General features: G+C 37.4%; 1 protein-coding gene across 1 annotated transcript in view; it reads left to right on the top strand.

The window, feature by feature from the left end:
- The first annotated feature begins 1,272 nt into the window (after positions 1–1,272).
- MUC2 (mucin 2, oligomeric mucus/gel-forming) overlaps positions 1,273–20,401 on the top strand; it is a 61,125-nt gene continuing 41,996 nt past the window's right edge. The window contains 24 exon segments of the mRNA XM_042038869.1: positions 1,273–1,342; positions 2,958–3,222; positions 5,703–5,817; positions 5,965–6,055; positions 6,428–6,537; positions 6,768–6,984; positions 7,422–7,547; positions 8,234–8,351; positions 8,673–8,811; positions 9,332–9,442; positions 10,447–10,516; positions 10,879–11,016; positions 11,555–11,719; positions 12,285–12,379; positions 13,283–13,409; positions 14,077–14,332; positions 15,190–15,242; positions 15,515–15,624; positions 16,027–16,178; positions 16,611–16,749; positions 17,292–17,402; positions 17,708–17,887; positions 18,839–19,078; positions 20,003–20,159. Coding sequence (XP_041894803.1) covers positions 1,273–1,342; positions 2,958–3,222; positions 5,703–5,817; positions 5,965–6,055; positions 6,428–6,537; positions 6,768–6,984; positions 7,422–7,547; positions 8,234–8,351; positions 8,673–8,811; positions 9,332–9,442; positions 10,447–10,516; positions 10,879–11,016; positions 11,555–11,719; positions 12,285–12,379; positions 13,283–13,409; positions 14,077–14,332; positions 15,190–15,242; positions 15,515–15,624; positions 16,027–16,178; positions 16,611–16,749; positions 17,292–17,402; positions 17,708–17,887; positions 18,839–19,078; positions 20,003–20,159 — 3,355 coding nt within the window.

Here is a 20,401-nt window from a genome sequence, read left to right as displayed (position 1 = left end):
TCAATGAAAGTAAGAAATACTCTAAACGATCAAGAGGATTAGAGATTTCTGGACTCTGCATTGAAAATCTTTTGATGAGGAGATCTAGAGCCTGGTATGGGAGCTTTAAGAAGTAAACCCTGCTACTGGTATGAAGCAGATGTGTTAAAAGATCTCCTTTGCCTAAAGGAGCCTGTGTTTTGTCTTCTGAAGAGAGTTGCAAAAACACCCTCTCAAAGGAACTTTTCACCACAAAATAAAGTGCATGTGGAAATCTTGTATTTCTGAAGCAGCATTCTGAACTGGTTCCTAGTTCTGTTTTCTGTTTTCTTTCTTCTTCTCCCAAGGACCCTCTCCATCTTTCTCTGCATGAAGCAAACCTGACCCTATAGCTTTTGTAGGATCTGATGTGGGACAGCAGACTGTAAATTTATCATTTAGGTAGAAAGTAAGCAAGAATGAGCAGGAATATTTAGGGGGATTAAGGACAGTAGTGTTTTCCCATTTTCCCTTTTTTAAAAACTTTTTCTCTAAGGCTTAATATGATGTGAGAATCTACAACTTTGATGGATTTTCTGTTGTGCCATGACAGTGTTTGAAAGAGCACCTCTTTTACTGTAAATTCCTTGAACTTACCTTGCAACCCTGTCTCAATTATGTTTTGGGCACAATATGCAGTATGGGCAGTATTTTGGTTTAGATGTTCCCAAGAGCTTTAGAAATTTAAGGAATTCAATAGTTGCCTGCAAAATTATTTTACAACGCATGATGTGCCGTTTTTATTTGTAAGGGTTACTGTTAACTACAAGGAGCTTCACAAGCATCGCTTAATTTTTACAGAAATCATTCTATGTGTTGATGGAAAAATGAAAACTTCTCTGGTTTTGAAGCCTTTATTTTAGGGTGTTCCCTTAAAAGTTCTTCAAGGAATTTCTTTGTTCAGCCACCCCAAAAATTCATTATTTGTTTATAGGAGTTACTGAAGTTTAAACTTGGCGTGAGCATTTGAAGGATTTAAAAGCACAGCATCCTGTAGATGAAATAGAGCAATAAAAGTTTGCACGATTACTAAATCAATATTATACCGTTTCCTGTATGCTGAATTCCTTCATTTATGGTGAAAAATAATTGTCTGTTTACTTCTTATCTTCTGTAAATATTGTACCTGTTTTTTATCCCTCCTCTTGCCTCCTCCTTTTGAGTCTCCTCCCCTGTGATAGAATTAATTGCCTCAGTGGGTATTATAAAAAGCTGAGCTTTCAGTGGAGCTCCCATTCACCCACCTTAGCCACCATGGGGCTAAGAGCGGCCAGCCTCCTTCTACTCTGGCTGGCTCTTTCTTCAGCTAGTGAAATAAAAAAAGGTAAGCTCTAGAGATGAAAAGGTAGCAGATTGCCTCCTGGACAAGAGGGAAAGAATTAAAATAGCGCTGGGGAGCTAGAATGAGGCAGTGCATTTAGATAATGCTCTAGAGTTTTAGGATGCCTTAAATTGCTTAAGCTTTCAAATATTGAGGCTGCATGGCTCAGACAAAATCGGTAGATACTACTTTCTTTGGAGAGATTAGTGCCTATATCTACTGCATTGATTTCTAGTTTGATGTGCTTGGAAAATATTTTCAATGTTACTTTTGTTTCCATGCATTGAGTCTTTACTAGGTATGGCAACTACTTGGCAGAAAGCAACTGTAGGAGTTAGAGAGGTTCATTGTTAAAGCAATGAAGGAAGGGGATGATTGTGTCTACTGTTACTTTGGAAAAACATAAATTGTTCTTCGAAAATAAATGTAATAACATTGAAAAAAGCTAATTTTGTCATTTAGGACATTATTAATCTAAGAGCTCTAACTTACTGTATTTACTATCAACTTTGAAGTGATGGAATGGAGCACTCTTACTGAAAACTGCTTTTTAGGGGAATAGGTGATTAATTTTATCCAGCAATCAGGTTTGGGCTATTGAGCTTGGTCTGCTGCATCTTGAATTCAGCATTGGGTGGAAAGCATTACCTTGCATTTGGTCTCCCAGTTGTGAGCTCTGGGAGGATCTCTGTGCAGCCTTCCTTCTGGGGAGGAAAGTGTTCCAGCTTGCCTGGATGTATCTGGTATGATTGGTACCATCAAAGTACAGTAACCTAAAGGTTTCCTTAGCAGTTCTGCTTTCTCATGTTAAATGCTGCAAGAAAACCTTGTGAAGATGAGAGACATACCAAGATTCCCAAGGATGCTCATCCTAATCTACAGTATCTGGACATTTACCAGATATTGTGTTAATTTGTATTATTTGTTGGTATAGATGGCAGGAAAAGGAAAAAATCATTTTCGTATTTTGCTATTGCAAAGACTTCTTTTCCCTCGTACCATGGTTATTTTCTGACCTGTCTTCTGAAAAATTTCTGTCTTGCAGAAAATTTCTGTCTTGCAGTAGAAATCACTACTGCTTTTAGGAAAACAAATAATTCCGTGAAATCTCCTGTTGTGCACAAGCACTTTCATAACCTTTAAGCTATTTGCCTTCCAGAGTAGGTAGTACTTTCTTGGTTTCCCACCTGTTTTGTTTCTAGTACATGTTTCATCAGAGAAGGTGATAGTTCTTGGAAATAATTAATATTGATACAAATAATAATGTGATTCAGAATAAAATCATGTGCTTGGCACAGAAGCTCCATTCACTGATGTACCAACTTGTTAGTGGTCAGTATTAAGTTTCCCCACCTCATGCAGGTAAGTTCCTTCACCTCAGTGAGGATTATAAGATATACCCTGATCTCAGAATTATTTATTAATTTCTTTTTTTCCATTAGAGATTTGCATATTTTCTGCTGAACTGGGAGATACTTGATCAGGCTTCGAATCTATGGAATCACTGTGCACATAATTGCAAGTGGTTTCTACTGTAAAATGGAACACTTACCTTTTATCACACTAGATTGTTTATTGCACTTCTTTTCATCTCTATTTCTTTTTCATCATTTAACAGGAAGGACAAGAAACCATGGCCACTATGTCTGCAGCACTTGGGGAAACAACCATTTCAAAACTTTTGATGGAGACGTCTACCAATTCCCTGGCATTTGCGAGTATAATTTTGTTTCTGACTGCCGAGAAGCTTACAGGGAATTCTCTGTCCACATCCAGCGTGCTCTCAACAGCAATGGCCACCCTGAGATCCAGTATATTCTGATGAAAATCAAGGATATTATGGTCTACCTCAAACCAAACCTGGTTGTGGTGGATGGGCGGATGTAAGTTCCTTTAGTATAAGGGTATTTCAGAGAAATGTGCTGGAAGATAAAAGCAGGATCAATTGATTATTTACACAACTGTCTGTATACCATTGTGGAAACTGCTGCAAAGCATTTCCACAAACAAACAAACAAAAAGCCTTTTGAAATTCAGCATTAAAATTGCTTTGGGGAGGGGCTTTAGTATTAATTGTCATTTCTACACTGGCATAAGGGATTATTTAAATGCAAGTCAGGAATAGGTTTGAGTGAATTGTTCTTCCAGTTGTGCAGGAAACAGTGCAGCTCATGAGCCAGATCTTTTACTGGCTTAAAATGACATATCTTCATTTGTTTCATGGTATCACCTTGGGTTTACCTGAGCAGATGGTCTAGCAAATCCTTGAAAAGGAAATGCATTTCTCTGGGGTCTTTTCCTCTTATTTTGTGACAGAAGACAGGTGGATTTTTTCTGGTCTTCGTAAATAACTCTTTAAGATCTGAGACTTAAGATCTTAAGACTCTTTAAGGCTGTTCCTCAAGGGAGTTTAACAGATACAAGACAGGTCAAAATTTACACTAATTTATCTGTGGCAATATGTACTTTTTCACACTAAGCAGTGTTATTTTTCTCCTCCTGTAACATGGTTACACAAGGGACAAGTCTGACACTATTACTGATGCTAAGTATATGTCTTAACCTAGTCTTTCCTATCATTAGCATATCCTTTTAGTGTGTGCATTTATACTCTGAAGCAAGTGAAGCAACTCATGAGTTAATTACTATGTTTTAGCATAATTGAAAAAAAAGGAGAACTTTAAATTGTCATTGTAGGCCACAGTTGTGCCCAGAATTCAGCTTTTGCTCTAAAGTTTGGAAGCTACTGTAATGAAAATACGTTCAAAGGTTGAAAGCAACATTTAATTTGCAAAGGTCATACCGGAATGCATAACAAAATGACAGAAAGTTATAAAAAATGCATTCTTGCCTCAAATTGAAAAAACTCTTTATTGTGTACTCAAGTCTTAAAAAGAACTCCATGAAAAACAAGTTAGAAATCCTTTAAAAACTGTTTCTCTTAAACCAAGCCTTTTTTTGTCTTAGATAGTGTTGATAAAACCACAGATCCCTTCTGAACAGGTTTTTGCTACATGGGGATTTTATTTTTTTGTAGAACTTTTTAAGTTTCCATATTGATCTTGAAATGATAAATGGTCAGTTGTCATATAAAATAGCATTTCACAGTACCCAAGTGAAAACTGTAAAGTAGAAAAGTGTATGGATTAACCTTCAGGTACCTGATGCACAGATTGATTGAATGTCCTACTATTAGAAAAAGAGATAAATATTCCATGCCATGATAGCAGAAAGCTGAAAAGACATCCAACATTTTATGGTCCCTCTCAAGAAACATGATTTCTCAAGACTTCATTGTTTATTGATGAAGGATGCAGTCAAAAGTAGAAATAATAATCTGTGAGTTTGCACCTGGTATTTAGATGTGTAAGTCATTTGGCCATGTTAAAAATGCCTGGAGGTAAATAATTGAAAAAACCCCAGTGACAGGAAATTAGGAGATTAAGTCAAGAGACTAGTTAAGAGATGTGCATACACATGCACGAATCCTGATGGATAGCAATTACATTGACAAATCTGTAGAAAATTAACCAGTTATTTTGACTGGATTCCAGTTTACATTACTTCTGTTTGAACAGACTCTAGTTCTCTAAATTTTATAGGATGAGGCTGCCTGCCACAATCCCTTTATTGCTGAATGAAATTCAGCCATTCAGTTTGACTTGTAAGACAGACCTAAAAAAACTGGGAAGAGATCTGATGAATTGAATTGTTATCACACAAAAATATCTATGCTCAGCCCTCTGCAGTGTCTTCTGTCACCATTAACAAGCTCAGTCCTGTCCACTGTAAACTAAGTAACTTAACTACTGACAGAACTACTGAATTCCTCTTAACATGCTCCTTTCTTTTCAAAATTTTGTTGACAGTCCCTATATCTGCCTGTGCTTTCTGAACTCTCTCTTAAGGAGGCAGTTCCTAGCAATCGAACATTCATTCTCTCTGAAATGGCTATGAGATATTTTGGTAAAGAAAAGCTTTCATTTATGTTGTAGCTTCTTTCATTGACATAAATTATTAGTGAGTGCATATCCTCTGTTAATACCACAATGATGATGGATTTTCCTTTGATTAATTTGAAGACATCTGACATTTTGATTTTTTAAAATTAAAGAGCCTGAAGTGTTAGGTAGGCTTTTCCTCCAAAATTGCTTTGCCTTTTAAATGAGTTTTTGCAATGAGTTATTGTCCCAAGTGTCAGAGACAGAGGACTTTATGCCTCATTAAAACAAGGCATCCTGTGCAGTTAGGATGAGGTAGTCAGACTAGTTTCTCTGTTCCTTGGGGTACTTGGCTTATTACAGACATTCATGTCAGCCCTTGTGTTTCCTAACTAATACAAAGTCTGTGATTTTCTTCCTAGTGTGAAGACACCTTACTACAGCTCTGGTGTCCTCATTGAGAGTGGTGAGATTTACACCAAGATTTATGCCAAATTAGGCATGGTTCTGATGTGGAACCAGCAGGATGCCCTGATGGTATGTATGTTCAAAGTATTTTTAATTGGTATTTCCTGGGTTTCCTGGGATATTTCTCTATCTCAGTAGGAAAAACAAAAAAAAAAAAAGAGGGGAAAAAAGGAAGAGAAAAATAATTCTTTTGTGCTTTTTCTTTTCATTATTTAGGTGGAGCTGGACAACAAATTTAATAACCATACCTGTGGTCTCTGTGGGGATTACAATGGAATTCCAATCTACAATGAGTTCATCGATGGAGGTGAGTCCTCCCACCATACTGACAGTTGTCACAGAAGATAGGCTGACAAACACTGTGCATAGAAACATCACAGGAGAGCAAATTTCACTTGAGAGGTTTCTGTGATTGCCTCAGACTAAACATTACATTCCTGCATTCCTGGTCTAAGTTTATTCTACTCCAGATTAATCTTTTTGTTCTTTACTAGCCTTCTTTTCCTATTTCCCCTTTGCATTTTTAAGCACAGTTAGACATCATTCAGAGCAGATACCTGTGTCTAACAGGCCTATTTGATGCCATGGTAACTGTTTCCCTTGATCAGTAGATGTCCAGGAATCAGATGCTCCTTGTCAATTTTTGGGGCTCAGCAAGTTCTCTTTTTTTTTCTCATAGATGTAAGCTACAACTCAATTACATATGGGAATTTGCAGAAGATCAGCAAACCCAATGCCAAATGTGAAGATCCAGATGAAACTCAGGCTCTTCCAAGCTGTAATAAGCATGTAAGTATTTCTTGTGGTGAACTTCATTTGCATGGGCACATGGAGACACCCTTGTGCCATGGGGAGTTAGTTGCCAGGAGCTGGGAGGACTGTCCCTTCCAGGATAAATGGTTACTTTTTCCTTTCTTGAATAGCTGTTCAGAAGAAAACAGGTTTTTTTGCAAGATAGGAAATGTCCAGAAGCTCACATGCTTGCAAATTTCTTAAACGTTATTCCTCTTCCTCCTCAGCGTGATGAGTGTCAGAGGTTGCTGACTTCCCCCGCATTTGCTGATTGTCGGCTACGTCTTAATTTGGAAATGTACATCCAAGCCTGCATGCAGGACATGTGTGCCTGTAATGGGAAGGAGGACTCCTTCTGCCTCTGCAGCACCATCTCCGAGTATTCCCGCCAGTGTTCGCACGCAGGTGGCCGCCCGGGAGAATGGAGAACACAGAACTTTTGCCGTAAGCAGCTACACAAATTTTACAAAGATCCAAATGTTTCATGGATGTAGCACTATGAAATTTAAATTCATTGCTTCTTTACAAAACTGTTGGCATGTATCATAAATTTCATACCAGTAGTGCAAAAAAATATTAAATTCTCCCTGTTCTTCTATTATTCTTGCTATTAAGAAGTCTTTTTCAGCAAATTCTGTTCCCATTAAAAAACTGAGATCTGATGCTGCAGGAGATGGGAATAATTTGATCTATTTGAAACCAAAAGAAGTAAATGTAAAAACCAGGGAAAACAGTTCAGAAACAGATGGACATGCTTTGCCATGTGGAGTCTGGCTTGAGACACCACTGACTTGAAGGGAGTAGGGTGTATGATCTGTGGTTTCTGAGAAATGGTGGACTTAACACTGAAGTAACTCCTGGTGTCTTTCTTATTCTTTCAGCCAAGACCTGTCCTGCTACCATGGTCTATAGAGAAAGCAGCTCACCCTGCATGGATACTTGCTCACACTTGGAGATCAGCAGCCTTTGTGAGGAGCACTACATGGATGGCTGTTTCTGCCCTGAAGGCAAGTGTTATTCCAGCTGTTGCAAGTGGGACAAAACTAAGAGCCCTGGCTAAGGAAGTCATACTAAAATAGTACATGCAGTCAAATTATATGTTAGAAATGACTAGTGCTACTCATTGTTTTCCCCCCTGGAGGAACATAATTGTAAAATTTTCTAAGGAGGTAATACCTAATGAATTAATTATTTTATAGTTCAAACATATTAACACAATGACAGGTAATAAACCTGTTTTTTAATTCTCAGCAAGTGGGCTTCTGATACTATAAAGTAAATCATGCTTTTTAGGTTGAATAGTTCTGAGGCAATGGACATCATTTGCCCAGAGAGTGGCAGTGAGGGAGAGTGAGTGAAATTCTCAGGCTTGCTTTCAACCTTAGGAAAGAAGATTATAGTGATAGTCTTCACAGTATGCCAAAAAGGACTAAAAATCTAAATATGTGACATTTTGAGATTGTTCCTATCTGCTTGCAATAACCTTTTTATCTGTGTATAGTTATAATAATGAACAGACTTGGATTTTCAAAGCTGAATAAAAGTGCTTTCCATGTGTCTTTTATTACAAAAAGCAGAAGTAGTATTCTTCATAATTTTGATAAACTCAGCCTGTGTGACAAATTAGAGTTTTTCCTCTGTGGAAATTGATTATTTGGAAAAGAGCTGGAGTAGTTAATGCTATATTTTATAGGAACTGTGTATGATGATATCAGTGAAAAAGGCTGCATCCCTGTTAGCCAGTGCCACTGCAAACTTGGTGGAAAGACATATGCACCTGGAGAAAGCATTTCCAAAGAATGTGAAGAATGGTAAGGATCCTGGTTGTTATACACCTTTCTTTGAGTGATTGTAAATGGGTCTGCATTTTTCAAATTCTCACTTGGTCTTTGGAGATGTACTGAAAACACTCTGAATTTAATGTTTATGTTGCATGTCTATAGAACAAAATTTCTGAAAAGTTTTCTTGATTCTATGGCATATGTCAGAGGGAAAATCTCAAGGAAATGATCAAGCATACAGTTTTAAAACACCTGGGGATATCTTGATGTTTGCTAGGTATACAGATACTTTCAGTGCTCTCAGCTCCTGTAATAACTACAAGCATTTTTTGTATTATTTGTCTTTTATAGCACCTGTAATTCAGGCAGATGGACCTGCAAAGATTTACCCTGTCCAGGCGTATGCTCAGTGGAAGGAGGTTCCCATATTACCACCTTTGATGGGAAGAAATACACCTTCCATGGAGACTGCTATTATGTGTTGGCCAAGGTACTGTGTGCTGTGGGACTGTTCTCTTGTAGAGTAAAACAAGGGTCCGTGGGCTGATATGTATCAGCTGGGAGTTACTGTTCTATTCCACTACCATAGGGTGAGGGAAGCAGAAATGCTGAAAGTTGTACTAGAAAATTCAGGATTAGCTATAATAGCCTTAGGGGGAAGCCTGGGACTTACTGCAATGGGTGATTAAAGCAGTGAGATAGAAGACTACCTATGCTGTCATTATCCAGTGGAGTCCTTTGTATATAAGAAATCAAAAGGTCTCAGGATTAGAAGTTCTTGGCCACTTCTGTAATAGCAATTTCTGAGTGTCAAAGTCAGGTAGGGAAAAAAGGTAGGCAGCTGCTTCATTCATGTGTCCCTAAAATACCTGGTGTCTGTTCTAGAGAATGACGAAAATCTTGTTGAGCTAGGAAAGCTGTTGTAACTGATGAATTTAGTCTTTGTTGTGGAAATCATCTCATGAGATTTTTAATTTGACTAAGTGACATTTATTTCCCTGTGATTATAGGGTACTGCAAAGGAGAGTTATGGTCTTCTGGCAGAACTGGCTCCCTGTGGCTCCACAGACAAACAGACCTGCTTGAAGACTGTTGTGCTGTTAGTGGATAACAAAAAAAATGTAAGTGTTGTTCTGTGGATTCTGCTACATATTTTGAAAATTAGCATATTTCCCTTACTGTGGGTAAATACTTATTTCTTCTGGAGTCATCATTGTGGACAGATAAGGCACCTCAGACAAGCTGAAGAACAACTCAGGTTTCTGCCTCAAAAATTCAAAACAGACCTAAACTTAAGAAAAGATGAGATTCAAAATAGCTGGCATTACCCCCTCTTCCTTCCTCTGCTTTGATATGATTATTCTCACAGGATTCCACATGTCTCGAAGCAAGAGTACCATTCTTCTTCCCCTCATAGTATTTTACTTTATTCAGATATAATTTTATAGATCTAATTGAGTCTTTTTCAGAAGAAATCCTGTTTTTGAATGCTGGTACAATCCAACCTTCTCAAATATTCATTTTAGTATTCTCTTTGTTTATGAAAATACATAGACTGTATCTATACATAATTTACCTACATATACACATGATTTCCCTCACATATTTATGGGCTTCCATGTCCTTGCCAGTATAACTAGAACATAAGAAAACCAAATCAAAATCCAGTAATTTTATGTTTCTATATGTACAGACTAGCATTTTATGAGGAAATTTAATAAACTGCTTTCTTACCATTTCTTACCAGAATCATGCTAAACCATTTTACAGAAGCTATGGCATGTGCTTTAATAAGGAATAACAACTTGCTACAGATCCTGAAGAGCTAATATTTTATTTTATTTGCTGAAACCAAAGTGTCCAATATAAATGAATTTTGCATTTCTTTACTGCTATGAATTCTTGTAGGCAGCTGTAAGAGAAACAGTAGATAGCAGGACAAAACCTTATTTGTACCCTATAGGGCTGCTGCCACATTCAATTTTCAGACAGATTCTTCCTTTCAAAAGTTTGGAGTTCTAGACACAGTCTAAACATGTAAAATGTCCTTCCTGATAATTTTCTTCATATTAGTTTATTTTCCTCAGTCCCTGGAAGCTCATTGATTCCATTTGCCATTACACAGGTGGTGGTTTTCAGATCAGATGGCAGTGTGCTACTGAATGAGATGACAGTGAATGTGCCTCATGTGTCAGGTAAGGGACACAGCCTGGAATATCAAGTGTCACACACCTGACTTCTCATGTAGGGGTGTATTTTTTTAGAGGCAAAAGTGGAAGAGAGGTATTTAGCACTTTCCAAATCTGGCTACATGTTGTGGGCATGCCCATTTGGTTTTGATCCCAGAGATCAGTCATTTCAGATAATCAGCTTGTTAAGTTAGTGAGGATCAGCATCTTATCTAGTTGGCCAGTGGCTTTTAACGGGAAAAACTATTAATTTGATCCTGGTCTCAGAGTTTTCATGACAGGTGATACATTAGAATCTGGTAAGAAGTGTTTCTTTTGGCAGCCTGTGTGTCTGTGTTTACTACAACAGTTCATGTTTTGTTTTTCAGCCAGCTTCTCGATATTCAAGCCGTCTTCCAACTACTTTGTTGTACAAACTTCTTTTGGGCTTCAGATGCAGATCCAGCTATTTCGAGTTATGCAGCTGTTTGTGACTGTGGATCAATCAGTTAAAGGAAAACTTCAAGGCAAGTGGGAAAGGGGAAGCAAAGCCATGCTGTTTCACAGCTGAATAGTCATGTATTCTTTATATGAGTGATGATTCATGCTACTTGTTGATTCAAGAGGAGAAAACTGAAAGAAAGTCGACTCAAGCAAACTAGAAATGTGTTTTTATTTTTTGATATTGAAATGACCTGTCACTCTGGTGCCAGTACACAGGTGTTTCTTAGAATATTCCTTATTTTTGTACACAGTTCGATTTTTAACTATCCACAAAGCCTGGTTTTTGGTGCCTTTTGTGGTTTCAATATCATCAGAAAGCATAAAAAATACAGGTTAGGGTAGTAATCTCCTGAAGCATAGATATCTTCATGATGACTATTCTTGAAGATGTTAAAGATTAAAAGCAAGGCTTCCAAAACTTCAGTATTTATAGTATGCATTAATATTGATGTGGAATAATCAGCTGTTTCTAGTGTTTGTGATCAGTTGTCCCTTTCCTTTGACCTTTTAGTATGAGAATAAGTACTGATTGTATAAAATTTTTACCTTATTTTTGAATAGGTCTTTGTGGAAACTTCAATGGAATGGAAGGTGATGACTTTAGAACAACCAGCGGGCTGATTGAGGCTACAGGATCTGCTTTTGCTAACACGTGGAAAGCCCAGTCCACCTGCACAGACCAGGCAGAAAAGCTGGAAGACCCCTGCAGTCTCAGCATTGAAAGTGGTAAGCACATTAATAAGTCAGATGGTTGGCTTCTGCCAGGATGAGAAGTGTCTGCTGTGCATTACTGCAACAGTCATGTAAGAGTTGTAGTGGGGTATTGAAGACTTTTTATAGGACTGTCAAATTAATTAGTATCCGCAAGTATGCATACATACAAGCATTGATATCCCATCAAATTGAAGTTTAATGGGTGATTGTAAAAGAATCCTAAGGTGGAAGATTGGGAAAAACAGTCATTAACTTGTATTATCTGCAAAGACAGCTTGTATGTCCTAGTTAGTTATCTTTATGTTTAACTTAGCTTTATGGTCCCCAAATGGAAAGAGCTGTCACAATTTCATGTAAACATGTTGCAAAAGTACAGTGCAAATTTTGATTTTATGATTGCATGTCTGTGAATCAAGGAATAGAAATACATGTATGGTGATTGCATGTAGTTTCTCTGCTCCCCAAAATGCACACAGTTCTCTCATTTGTATTGCTGCACTGCATTTATGTATCAGCATAACTAGACATGGCACAAGAAAGATAAGGAAATGTGATGAATTTCTTTTTCTTTTTGCAGCAAATTACGCTGAGCATTGGTGTTCGTTGCTGAGAAACCCAAAGGGTCCTTTTGCAAGATGTCACTTAGTCATTGATCCTACAGAATACTATAAGGTATTGTAATTTTGCACTCTTTTAGTACTGCATTATTTCAGATGGTTAACTGTAGACATTTATTGTTGTTTGAACATTTGAGACATCTCTGAGTAGCTTGTCCATAAGAGCTGCTGAAGTTTTTGTACTGACTGATTCAAGCAGCATAGCATCCAAAGTACCTCCCATGATGAGATCCTTATGGGCTGCTGCTGAAGAAAAATATACATTTGTGTTTTTTCTTTCTTGCGTTTTTTGTTTAATGTATTTTTTTATTGGCTTGGATATTTGGATTGAAAAGAAGATTCAAGAGATGCGGATGTGCACAGTTTAAGCGTACCCTTAAACATCAGTTTCTATAAAGTTGGGGGAAAAATGTTTCCATGTATTTGTTAGAATGTAACACCAAATCATTTTCATGCCAGAATCTCCATGAATTTTTTTCCCCCATGCTCACCACTGTTGAGCGGTAAGTGAGGCTTACCTGAGGAAAAGGAATTCCAAAATCATTGCTTATACTTGGAAGTCAGTGTGAACTCAAATGATGTGAAGGTCGTCATAGACTTGGTTAATATTTTGCCTTTATGATTTATAGTTTTTGTGGATCTCTGCATTTCTAATTAGTAACTGAGAACAAATGGTATCAGTATCCTTTGAAAAAGCTGTTCTTGGGAAGCTGGCTACTTTTTAAAGGTTCTAGAGGCTTGGCTTAGGTTAGAATAAGCATCCAAATATTTTCATTGTGTATGACATGAAGCAGCACTTCAAGTCTCTGGTCTTTGTCCGTTCCTTCCATTGTTCTCTGGTCATGGGAATTAGTACAAACAACATCAGGAAAAGCAGACAGGACGTTTTGTAGCAACCAAGTTGCAATTGCCCATTGATTTCCTGTGGACTAATTGACCCTTTTGTTCTTTTTTTCAGAAATGTAAATATGACACCTGCCTCTGTGAAGACAATGAGGAATGTTTGTGTGCTGCCCTGTCCTCTTACTCAAGAGCCTGTGCTTTCAAAGGGATTATACTGGGAGGCTGGAGAAAGAGTGTCTGCAGTAAGTAGTGGATCAGTAATCCCTGTGGAAAAAATTAACCATGAGAAAGCAGGCTCTCTCTGGATTTGGTTGTCAGTGATCTCAATGTTATGGGATTTGGAGTACCTTAGAAATGCCTAATGGACCTAAAAGAGACAATGCTTATAATGTTTATTAATTCATGTTATATTCTTCAGATATAATTTGACCATGACAAACTTAAAAGTAGAAGGCAATATTTTTAACTTTCACCTTCTTTCCTCAGTTTAGCTAATATCATTCCATTTACTAATGGAATCCCAGCCATCAAGGCTTTTACCATTCATTTGTTTATCAATGTCTTTGTTTCTCATTATTCTTGCTTTTCATCAACAGTTCAGTATGTTTGAGACTAGGAGTTTATTGTCTTGTGCTCTCTATCTGATTATCAGTATGTGAAACAAGTAGGGGTATGAAAGTAGAAACTATTAGTAGCAATTAAAAATAAGTCTTCAACTTAAAGTTGAACTTAAAGGTAAAGTTAGGTCAGTGTTACTTGTGACTTCTGATATTTTTGTACTTTAATCAGACCTAAGGGAATGTTTTTATCATTACATTTGGCACAGCCAAAGAAATCAAAATGGAAATGTCAAGGCCAAATTGTCCATCCTGCATCCCTTATTTATCAGTTTGGGTTTTTTCCCTCCAGGTAGCGAAGCATCTTCTTGCCCAGGAAATCAAGTCTTCCTTTACAATCTTACAAAGTGCCAGCAAACCTGTCGTTCCCTTGCTGATGGTGAAAAGTATTGCTTGCAAGACTTTGCTCCTGTGGATGGCTGTGGCTGCCCACCCAATACATACTTGGATAACCAGGATGAGTGTGTGCCCATCTCCCAGTGCCCATGTTATTACAAGGGATCATACCTGGAACCTGGCCAGTATTTCACAAAAGATGGAGAACGCTGGTATGTTTTATTTTGGCTTTTTGTTTGTGGGGAAAAAGCCCTTAAAAAAATTGCTTATTAGGTGTAAGGTGCTTAGCTTTTTTTGTACTTTAATGAGTATTTGTAATGCATTTCACAACATCTCCGTGCTGAGCAAAGCATAATCCTGTTGCAATGCAATTTATCAATAATTGGGAAGAGCAGCTTGCTTTGGAGGTGTGAGTACTGGCCTTCACAGATAAATATTATTCTGAAGCTTCACTGTTAATAAGGCTTTGTTAAACAGAAGGGTGAAAGGAAGATAAAAGGCCAGCTAGACATCCTGTTTCCTTTTCTAGTGGACACAGATTGTGTTTTCCACTGGAGGAAGGTCCCCTTGATATATATTTACTGTGTCATAGGCTTTTGAAAACAACATTCATGATTCTGTTATATTTTGCCATAAACAGTGAAATGCCTTCTCTCATCCAGCAGAAGAAGCATATAAGTCAACAAATTTGCAGCATATGAGTTGAATAGGCATGAAAATACACTGTGTATCCAAATGGAGGCTTTGACTTAAATTATCATTATTTGTTTCATTATTATCTATTTCCTGAGTTGTCATAAAACATAGTATTAAGGATTTATAGAATAGCTGTCATTCCTTAAAACATAACCTTTTCTCTGTGTTATGCCTAAAATCTTGCTACACTTTTTCTCCAACGAAAAATTCATGAGTGTGATTCAATAGAATTGACCTTGAAATTTCAGTAGAAATTATGCAGGACATCTTTGATAAATACTCTCAAATTTATATAAACAAATCATTAGACTTAAATTGCAGATATTGAGCTTGCTTTTTTTTTTTTTAATTTCTACTTACTTCACTTTTCTAGTGTTTGCCGAAATGCAAAGATCCAGTGCACTTCAGTGAAAATAAGAATGAGAAGTAAGTGACATTCTATAAACAAAACTAGAATAAAACCCATAACCAACCTCTCAACCCACACCTACTTCCCTTTTGAATTTTCCACTTACTTATTTTGTGTGGTTTTTTTCTCTTTATGTAAAACAGTAGCACATTTTCACTTTGTTCTCTCTTCACTGAGCCTATTTTTTTCATAAGGATAGACTGAGATTTCTCTCTCAGAAACTACCACCTTGCACTCACATTTCTTTTGCCTTTTCTTGATTGATCTAAAGCAACAATGTACCTTTCAGGTGAAAAAGAATGTTCTTCTAACAAGACATACTTTGACTGCAATGCATCCTCGAAGTGGACTTCACAAACACCTGTACAACTTAGCTGTCATACTCCTCAAATTGATCATGTATGTATTCAGCTTCTCTTTGTGTCATGCTTTCTTTATTCTGTATTCTTTATATGACATGGTGCTACACAGCAAATACAGTTGTAACTAACAGTTTATTTCTCTTTGGTTTAAGCTACCCTTTTTTTCCCCTCAATGATACTAATCTGTTGCCATTTTCATTATGATTCCCCTTATGGTTTCCCTCTCCTCTTTCCTTTTACTGTGTCTTCAGTAGAGTCATAATTTCCAAGTGAAAAAGAAAAGAAAAATATTAGAAACCTATTAAAAAAGAGCCTTATAAAACTAATCAATATTAGGCTGTGTGGTTGCAAATGCAGTTTTTAAAGAGTGCTTGTGAAGAAGTGGAATTAAGATGCAGTGCTTTATCCTAAGGTAACCATTTCTCCTTATATTCCTTAGTTCCAGACAGAGTGTGTCTCAGGCTGTGTGTGTCCTCAAGGTCTATTTGATGATGGCAGAGGAGGCTGTGTTGAACAAAAGGACTGCCCATGCAGTCATAATAATGACTGGTATTCTTCTGGAGAGAAGATAAAAGTGGACTGCAACACCTGGTGAGTTATAATTTTATATTATCTTCTAGAATATATTCCATGCAGCATATTAATAGTTCCTGTCTACGGTTATGTACTACAGTGGCTGCAAAAACTGGAAGTAGCATCAATTTTTAGGAATACTTATTGCTATCTGAGAAAATACGGATTCTGCTGAAAATATGGGGGTAGTAGTTACCTCTGTTTTCAGTGGGCACCTCTTGTTGGGAAAACTCACTCATTTTTTAAACACAAATACTATCAGATCTAAAGATTGTAGCTGAACGGAGTAAAAACATTACAGGCTTAAAAACAGGATAAACAATTGAAGTTGAGGCTTGGGTATTTTGCACATTATCACATGATATCATATTATATTGGTTTGTTCTGCAGTTTTTCAAGCTGCACACTCTTGATGAAATCCAAAAATTCAACTTTTCTGCTCTTTTCTAGTACCTGCCAGAAAGGGACTTGGAAATGCACTGATAACGTGTGCTATGGGACTTGTATGATATATGGAAGTGGCCATTACAACACTTTCGATGGGAAATTCTATGACTTTGATGGGAGCTGTGAATATGTGGCTACTCAGGTAATGCTCATCAGGAGGGCTGAAATGGAATTTGATTGCCTTGAAAATCTACTTTCCTCTTTGGTTTTGTCGTTCCTTATTGCCTGCCATCACTGTTCCTGAGGTGTTCACACATTCTGCCAGGATAAGTTGTGTGATAAATTTTCAGTGCAGGCAAGCTGTGGCTTTTTTTTTTTCAGATATAGATATCATAAATTATATGCAACAGAACTATGTTATAGTGAGAGCTAACTATCATTTGTGAAATAAATCCAAATTCTAAGCCTAGAAACTTCAAACATATTTAAAGATATGTTCCTCATTTTGTTTTATTGTCCCACTCTTTTTCCCAGGCTGAGACTGTATTTACTGTTTATATGTGTGAATAGAAGTACGTGTATATGACTCTGTAAAAATATATTTATGTAGGGTCTCACATTTGAAGAAGCAGTAACTATTTATACATTGTGAAGATTTAAATTATTGCAATTATTATGAGATTTAACTAAAATGAAATATTCTACCTAATTTTGTCATGTTCCTTTTTTTCTCTTTTTCAATAGGACTTTTGTGGTGACAAAAATTCCAGCGGCTCATTCAGTATCATCACAGAGAATGTCCCTTGTGGAACTACAGGAGTCACCTGCTCAAAGGCTATCAAAATGTTCCTAGGGGTGAGTAATGATAGTCAGTACATTTCAGTAATCAAGTTTTACCAAAAAAATAATGCTCCAAAGTCACTCCCCTAAAAGCACCTGTAACAAACATCAGAGGCCCTATCAAATTATTCTGTAAAGCTGTAGGTTCTCAGGTGATGAAAGCTCTCTCAAACAGAAGTGCTACACCACTCTCTGCCATCTTGGAAGTCGTCCCAGAGTTTGAGCTATTGGTTTCAGAATGAGTTGCATTGTTACAAGTGTCTAATATTTTGTCTCATCATAGAAGTTAGTGTTACAATACTTCCCTTTTTATCTTTCAGAAAACTGAACTGAAATTGGAGAACAAAGACTACAAAGAAATTCAGCGAGATGTTGGTGATGATGTACAGTATTGGAACAGGACAGTCGGCCTGTACCTGGTGATTGAGGCTAGCAATGGTGTGATGCTGATCTGGGACAAGAAGACTACTGTTTTCATCAAGCTGAGCCCTGATTACAAAGTTAGTGCCTGTCTGTCTTTTTCTGAAGTAGTATTATGAATAGACAAGGAAACATAAATGTTCTTTTATTCTGACTCCATGTCTAATTCCTATATCCTCTGTGCACTGATGATTAGCTTGCATTATTACTATCACAGCTTGCAGAAGTGCTTCTGGGGTTTCTTGCAGTCTATCATAATGCATTGCACAGAATGCATAGGATGTTATTGCAATAGAGATAAACATCTCAGGCACTCTTGGGTTTGTGAGTATTGATAGTCAATCATCCAGAGTAATTTAGGAAATAGGGACTGACCGCATATGTGCTTGGAAACCCCCATGAAATCTCAGCCCTCTGTTAAAACCAAACTCCCTATGCAATGTATGGCCATGGTACTGCTTGAGGCATTGTACAAACAGTGACATACCATTTTGTGAGGGGACTGGTGGACCTTAAATAACACTACCAAAAATTCACTGTTGAGGGCAGATTGATACATTTTCTTTCAAGAAAAATGGGTCCCTGACATTTGTTTTCCGTGAATGAAGAAACGGTGCTCATTATGTTAAAAACTTTTAATAAAAACAGCTTTGAGCAAAAAAGAATTACCTCAGGCTTATATTAATAGGTGAGTTATGATAAATTGAGAAGAATGGAGAATTAATTGAATCTTCTCAGCTGTAAGAGGCTTGGGCACCCTTTAATGTTTTAAGTTAGATATGATGACAGAGATATGGAAATACACTAGATATAATTGACTTCAGGGACGGGAGATATGGCAGCTGAATAGTTTTCTGAAGATGGAGAAATAAAGATTTATTTTCTGTACAAGTGATTTGACAGTAAAGAGGAAAGTCATCATTTACACAGACAGTCATTTGTCATTTTTCATGTCAATGTTTTGCTCTTACTTTACCAGAGCCTGTTTCTCACTTCCATGGTATATTTAAAAACTCAATTTTATTTTCCAGGGCAAAGTGTGTGGTCTGTGTGGCAACTTTGATGACAAGGCAAACAATGACTTTACAACAAGGAGTGGACTGCAGGAGTCTAATCCTCTGGATTTTGGAAATTCCTGGAAACAGTCTCCCATGTGCCCAGATGTCACGGAAGAGATTAAGCCCTGTGATCTGAAACCACACCGGAAGTCCTGGGCAGAGAAAGAATGCAGCATCATCCAGAGCGAAGTCTTCAAAATTTGTCACTCCAAGGTTTGTAGAAGACAGTAGGTGATGGGACAGCGCAATGAATTTCTGGTAATATAAGTACTTAATCATCAGACCCATCTCCTGATGGAAATTCATACTAAACTTGAAAGGTGGCTGTTGAAGAGGCTACTACTTCTTGTAACATTCAACCCATGAAAGGATCTTTTTGGAGACCACTGACATCACATAGTTTAGACAGACAGCTGCTGGTACTGTGCCTCCAAATTGCCGCAGCAAACACTGTGACAGCCCACAGCTTCCAGAGTACAGCACACAGAGAGCACTCCTCTTCATTTCTCGTCTCTTTTCTGAAGTACAGTAATATTAACAACAGTTCTTTCTTAACTCATGGTGGAAAAGTCACAAACAAGTATTAATTTAATTTATTATATGTTTCCATGTGGTTTACTTCAGCAGCAAAAATCCAGTCTAAGTTTCTCCTCTTGCAGTCTCAAACAAAACAAAAAAAAAAAGCTTTTTTTAATATGTCATTGGATAAACTCCAAAAACTGACAGGCACAAAATTATATGCTTCCTATTTGCTATGAATGTAGTCTTTCTAACATTGTTCACCATTTGGTTGGCAGAGCTTACTGAAAGATAAGATTTCACTGGCATCAATTCAACTTGGTTTTGAGAGCACTAAAATGGATCTCTGTTAGAAAATGTGGGCACTGCCAAGGACTCTAACTTTTTTTTTTCAGTCATAACAACTTTTGAAGGAGCTGTATTATTTTAAGTCTATTATTCCCTAAAATATATTGAGCAGCTTCAAGCCTGCAAATGTTTGTTTGTGATTTGGTAACTCTTAGACACTCTTAGGCTCATTCCTGCCCAGCTTAATTCCCATATATCAAGAGCCCTCAAATGTATTAGCTTGAAAACTAATTTGGAGATGAACTGAGGCATCACTTCTTCCCCTGACAGGTGAACCCACTTCCTTTCTATGAAGCTTGTGTTCATGATGCCTGCTCTTGTGACAGTGGTGGAGATTGCGAGTGCTTCTGCTCTGCAGTTGCTGCATATGCCCAGGAGTGTATCAAGGCTGAGGCCTGTGTTTTCTGGAGAACTCCTGATATCTGCCGTGAGTAACAGATAAACACAACTGTACCTTTCTAGCTGCTGTCAGAAAGCCAGTCAAATAAATCATTAATAGAGTCACTGCAAGGTCATGCTGGCTACTCAGTGAAATCTATTTTCTCAGCATATCAGGGAGAAAACAGGGCTAGTAAATTTGTATATTTCAGTTGTCTTTTATTCAGCCTGGCTCTTCTCTTTTCTCTTCTCTTCTCTTCTCTTCTCTTCTCTTCTCTTCTCTTCTCTTCT

The sequence above is a fragment of the Corvus kubaryi genome, unplaced genomic scaffold (assembly GCF_017639235.1).
Source record: "Corvus kubaryi isolate FWS band 111438036 unplaced genomic scaffold, C.kubaryi_AGA036_p1.0 37392, whole genome shotgun sequence".
Lineage (NCBI taxonomy): Eukaryota > Metazoa > Chordata > Aves > Passeriformes > Corvidae > Corvus > Corvus kubaryi.
Note: the sequence above shows the minus strand (reverse complement) of the source record. Positions and strands in the feature narration are given on the sequence as shown.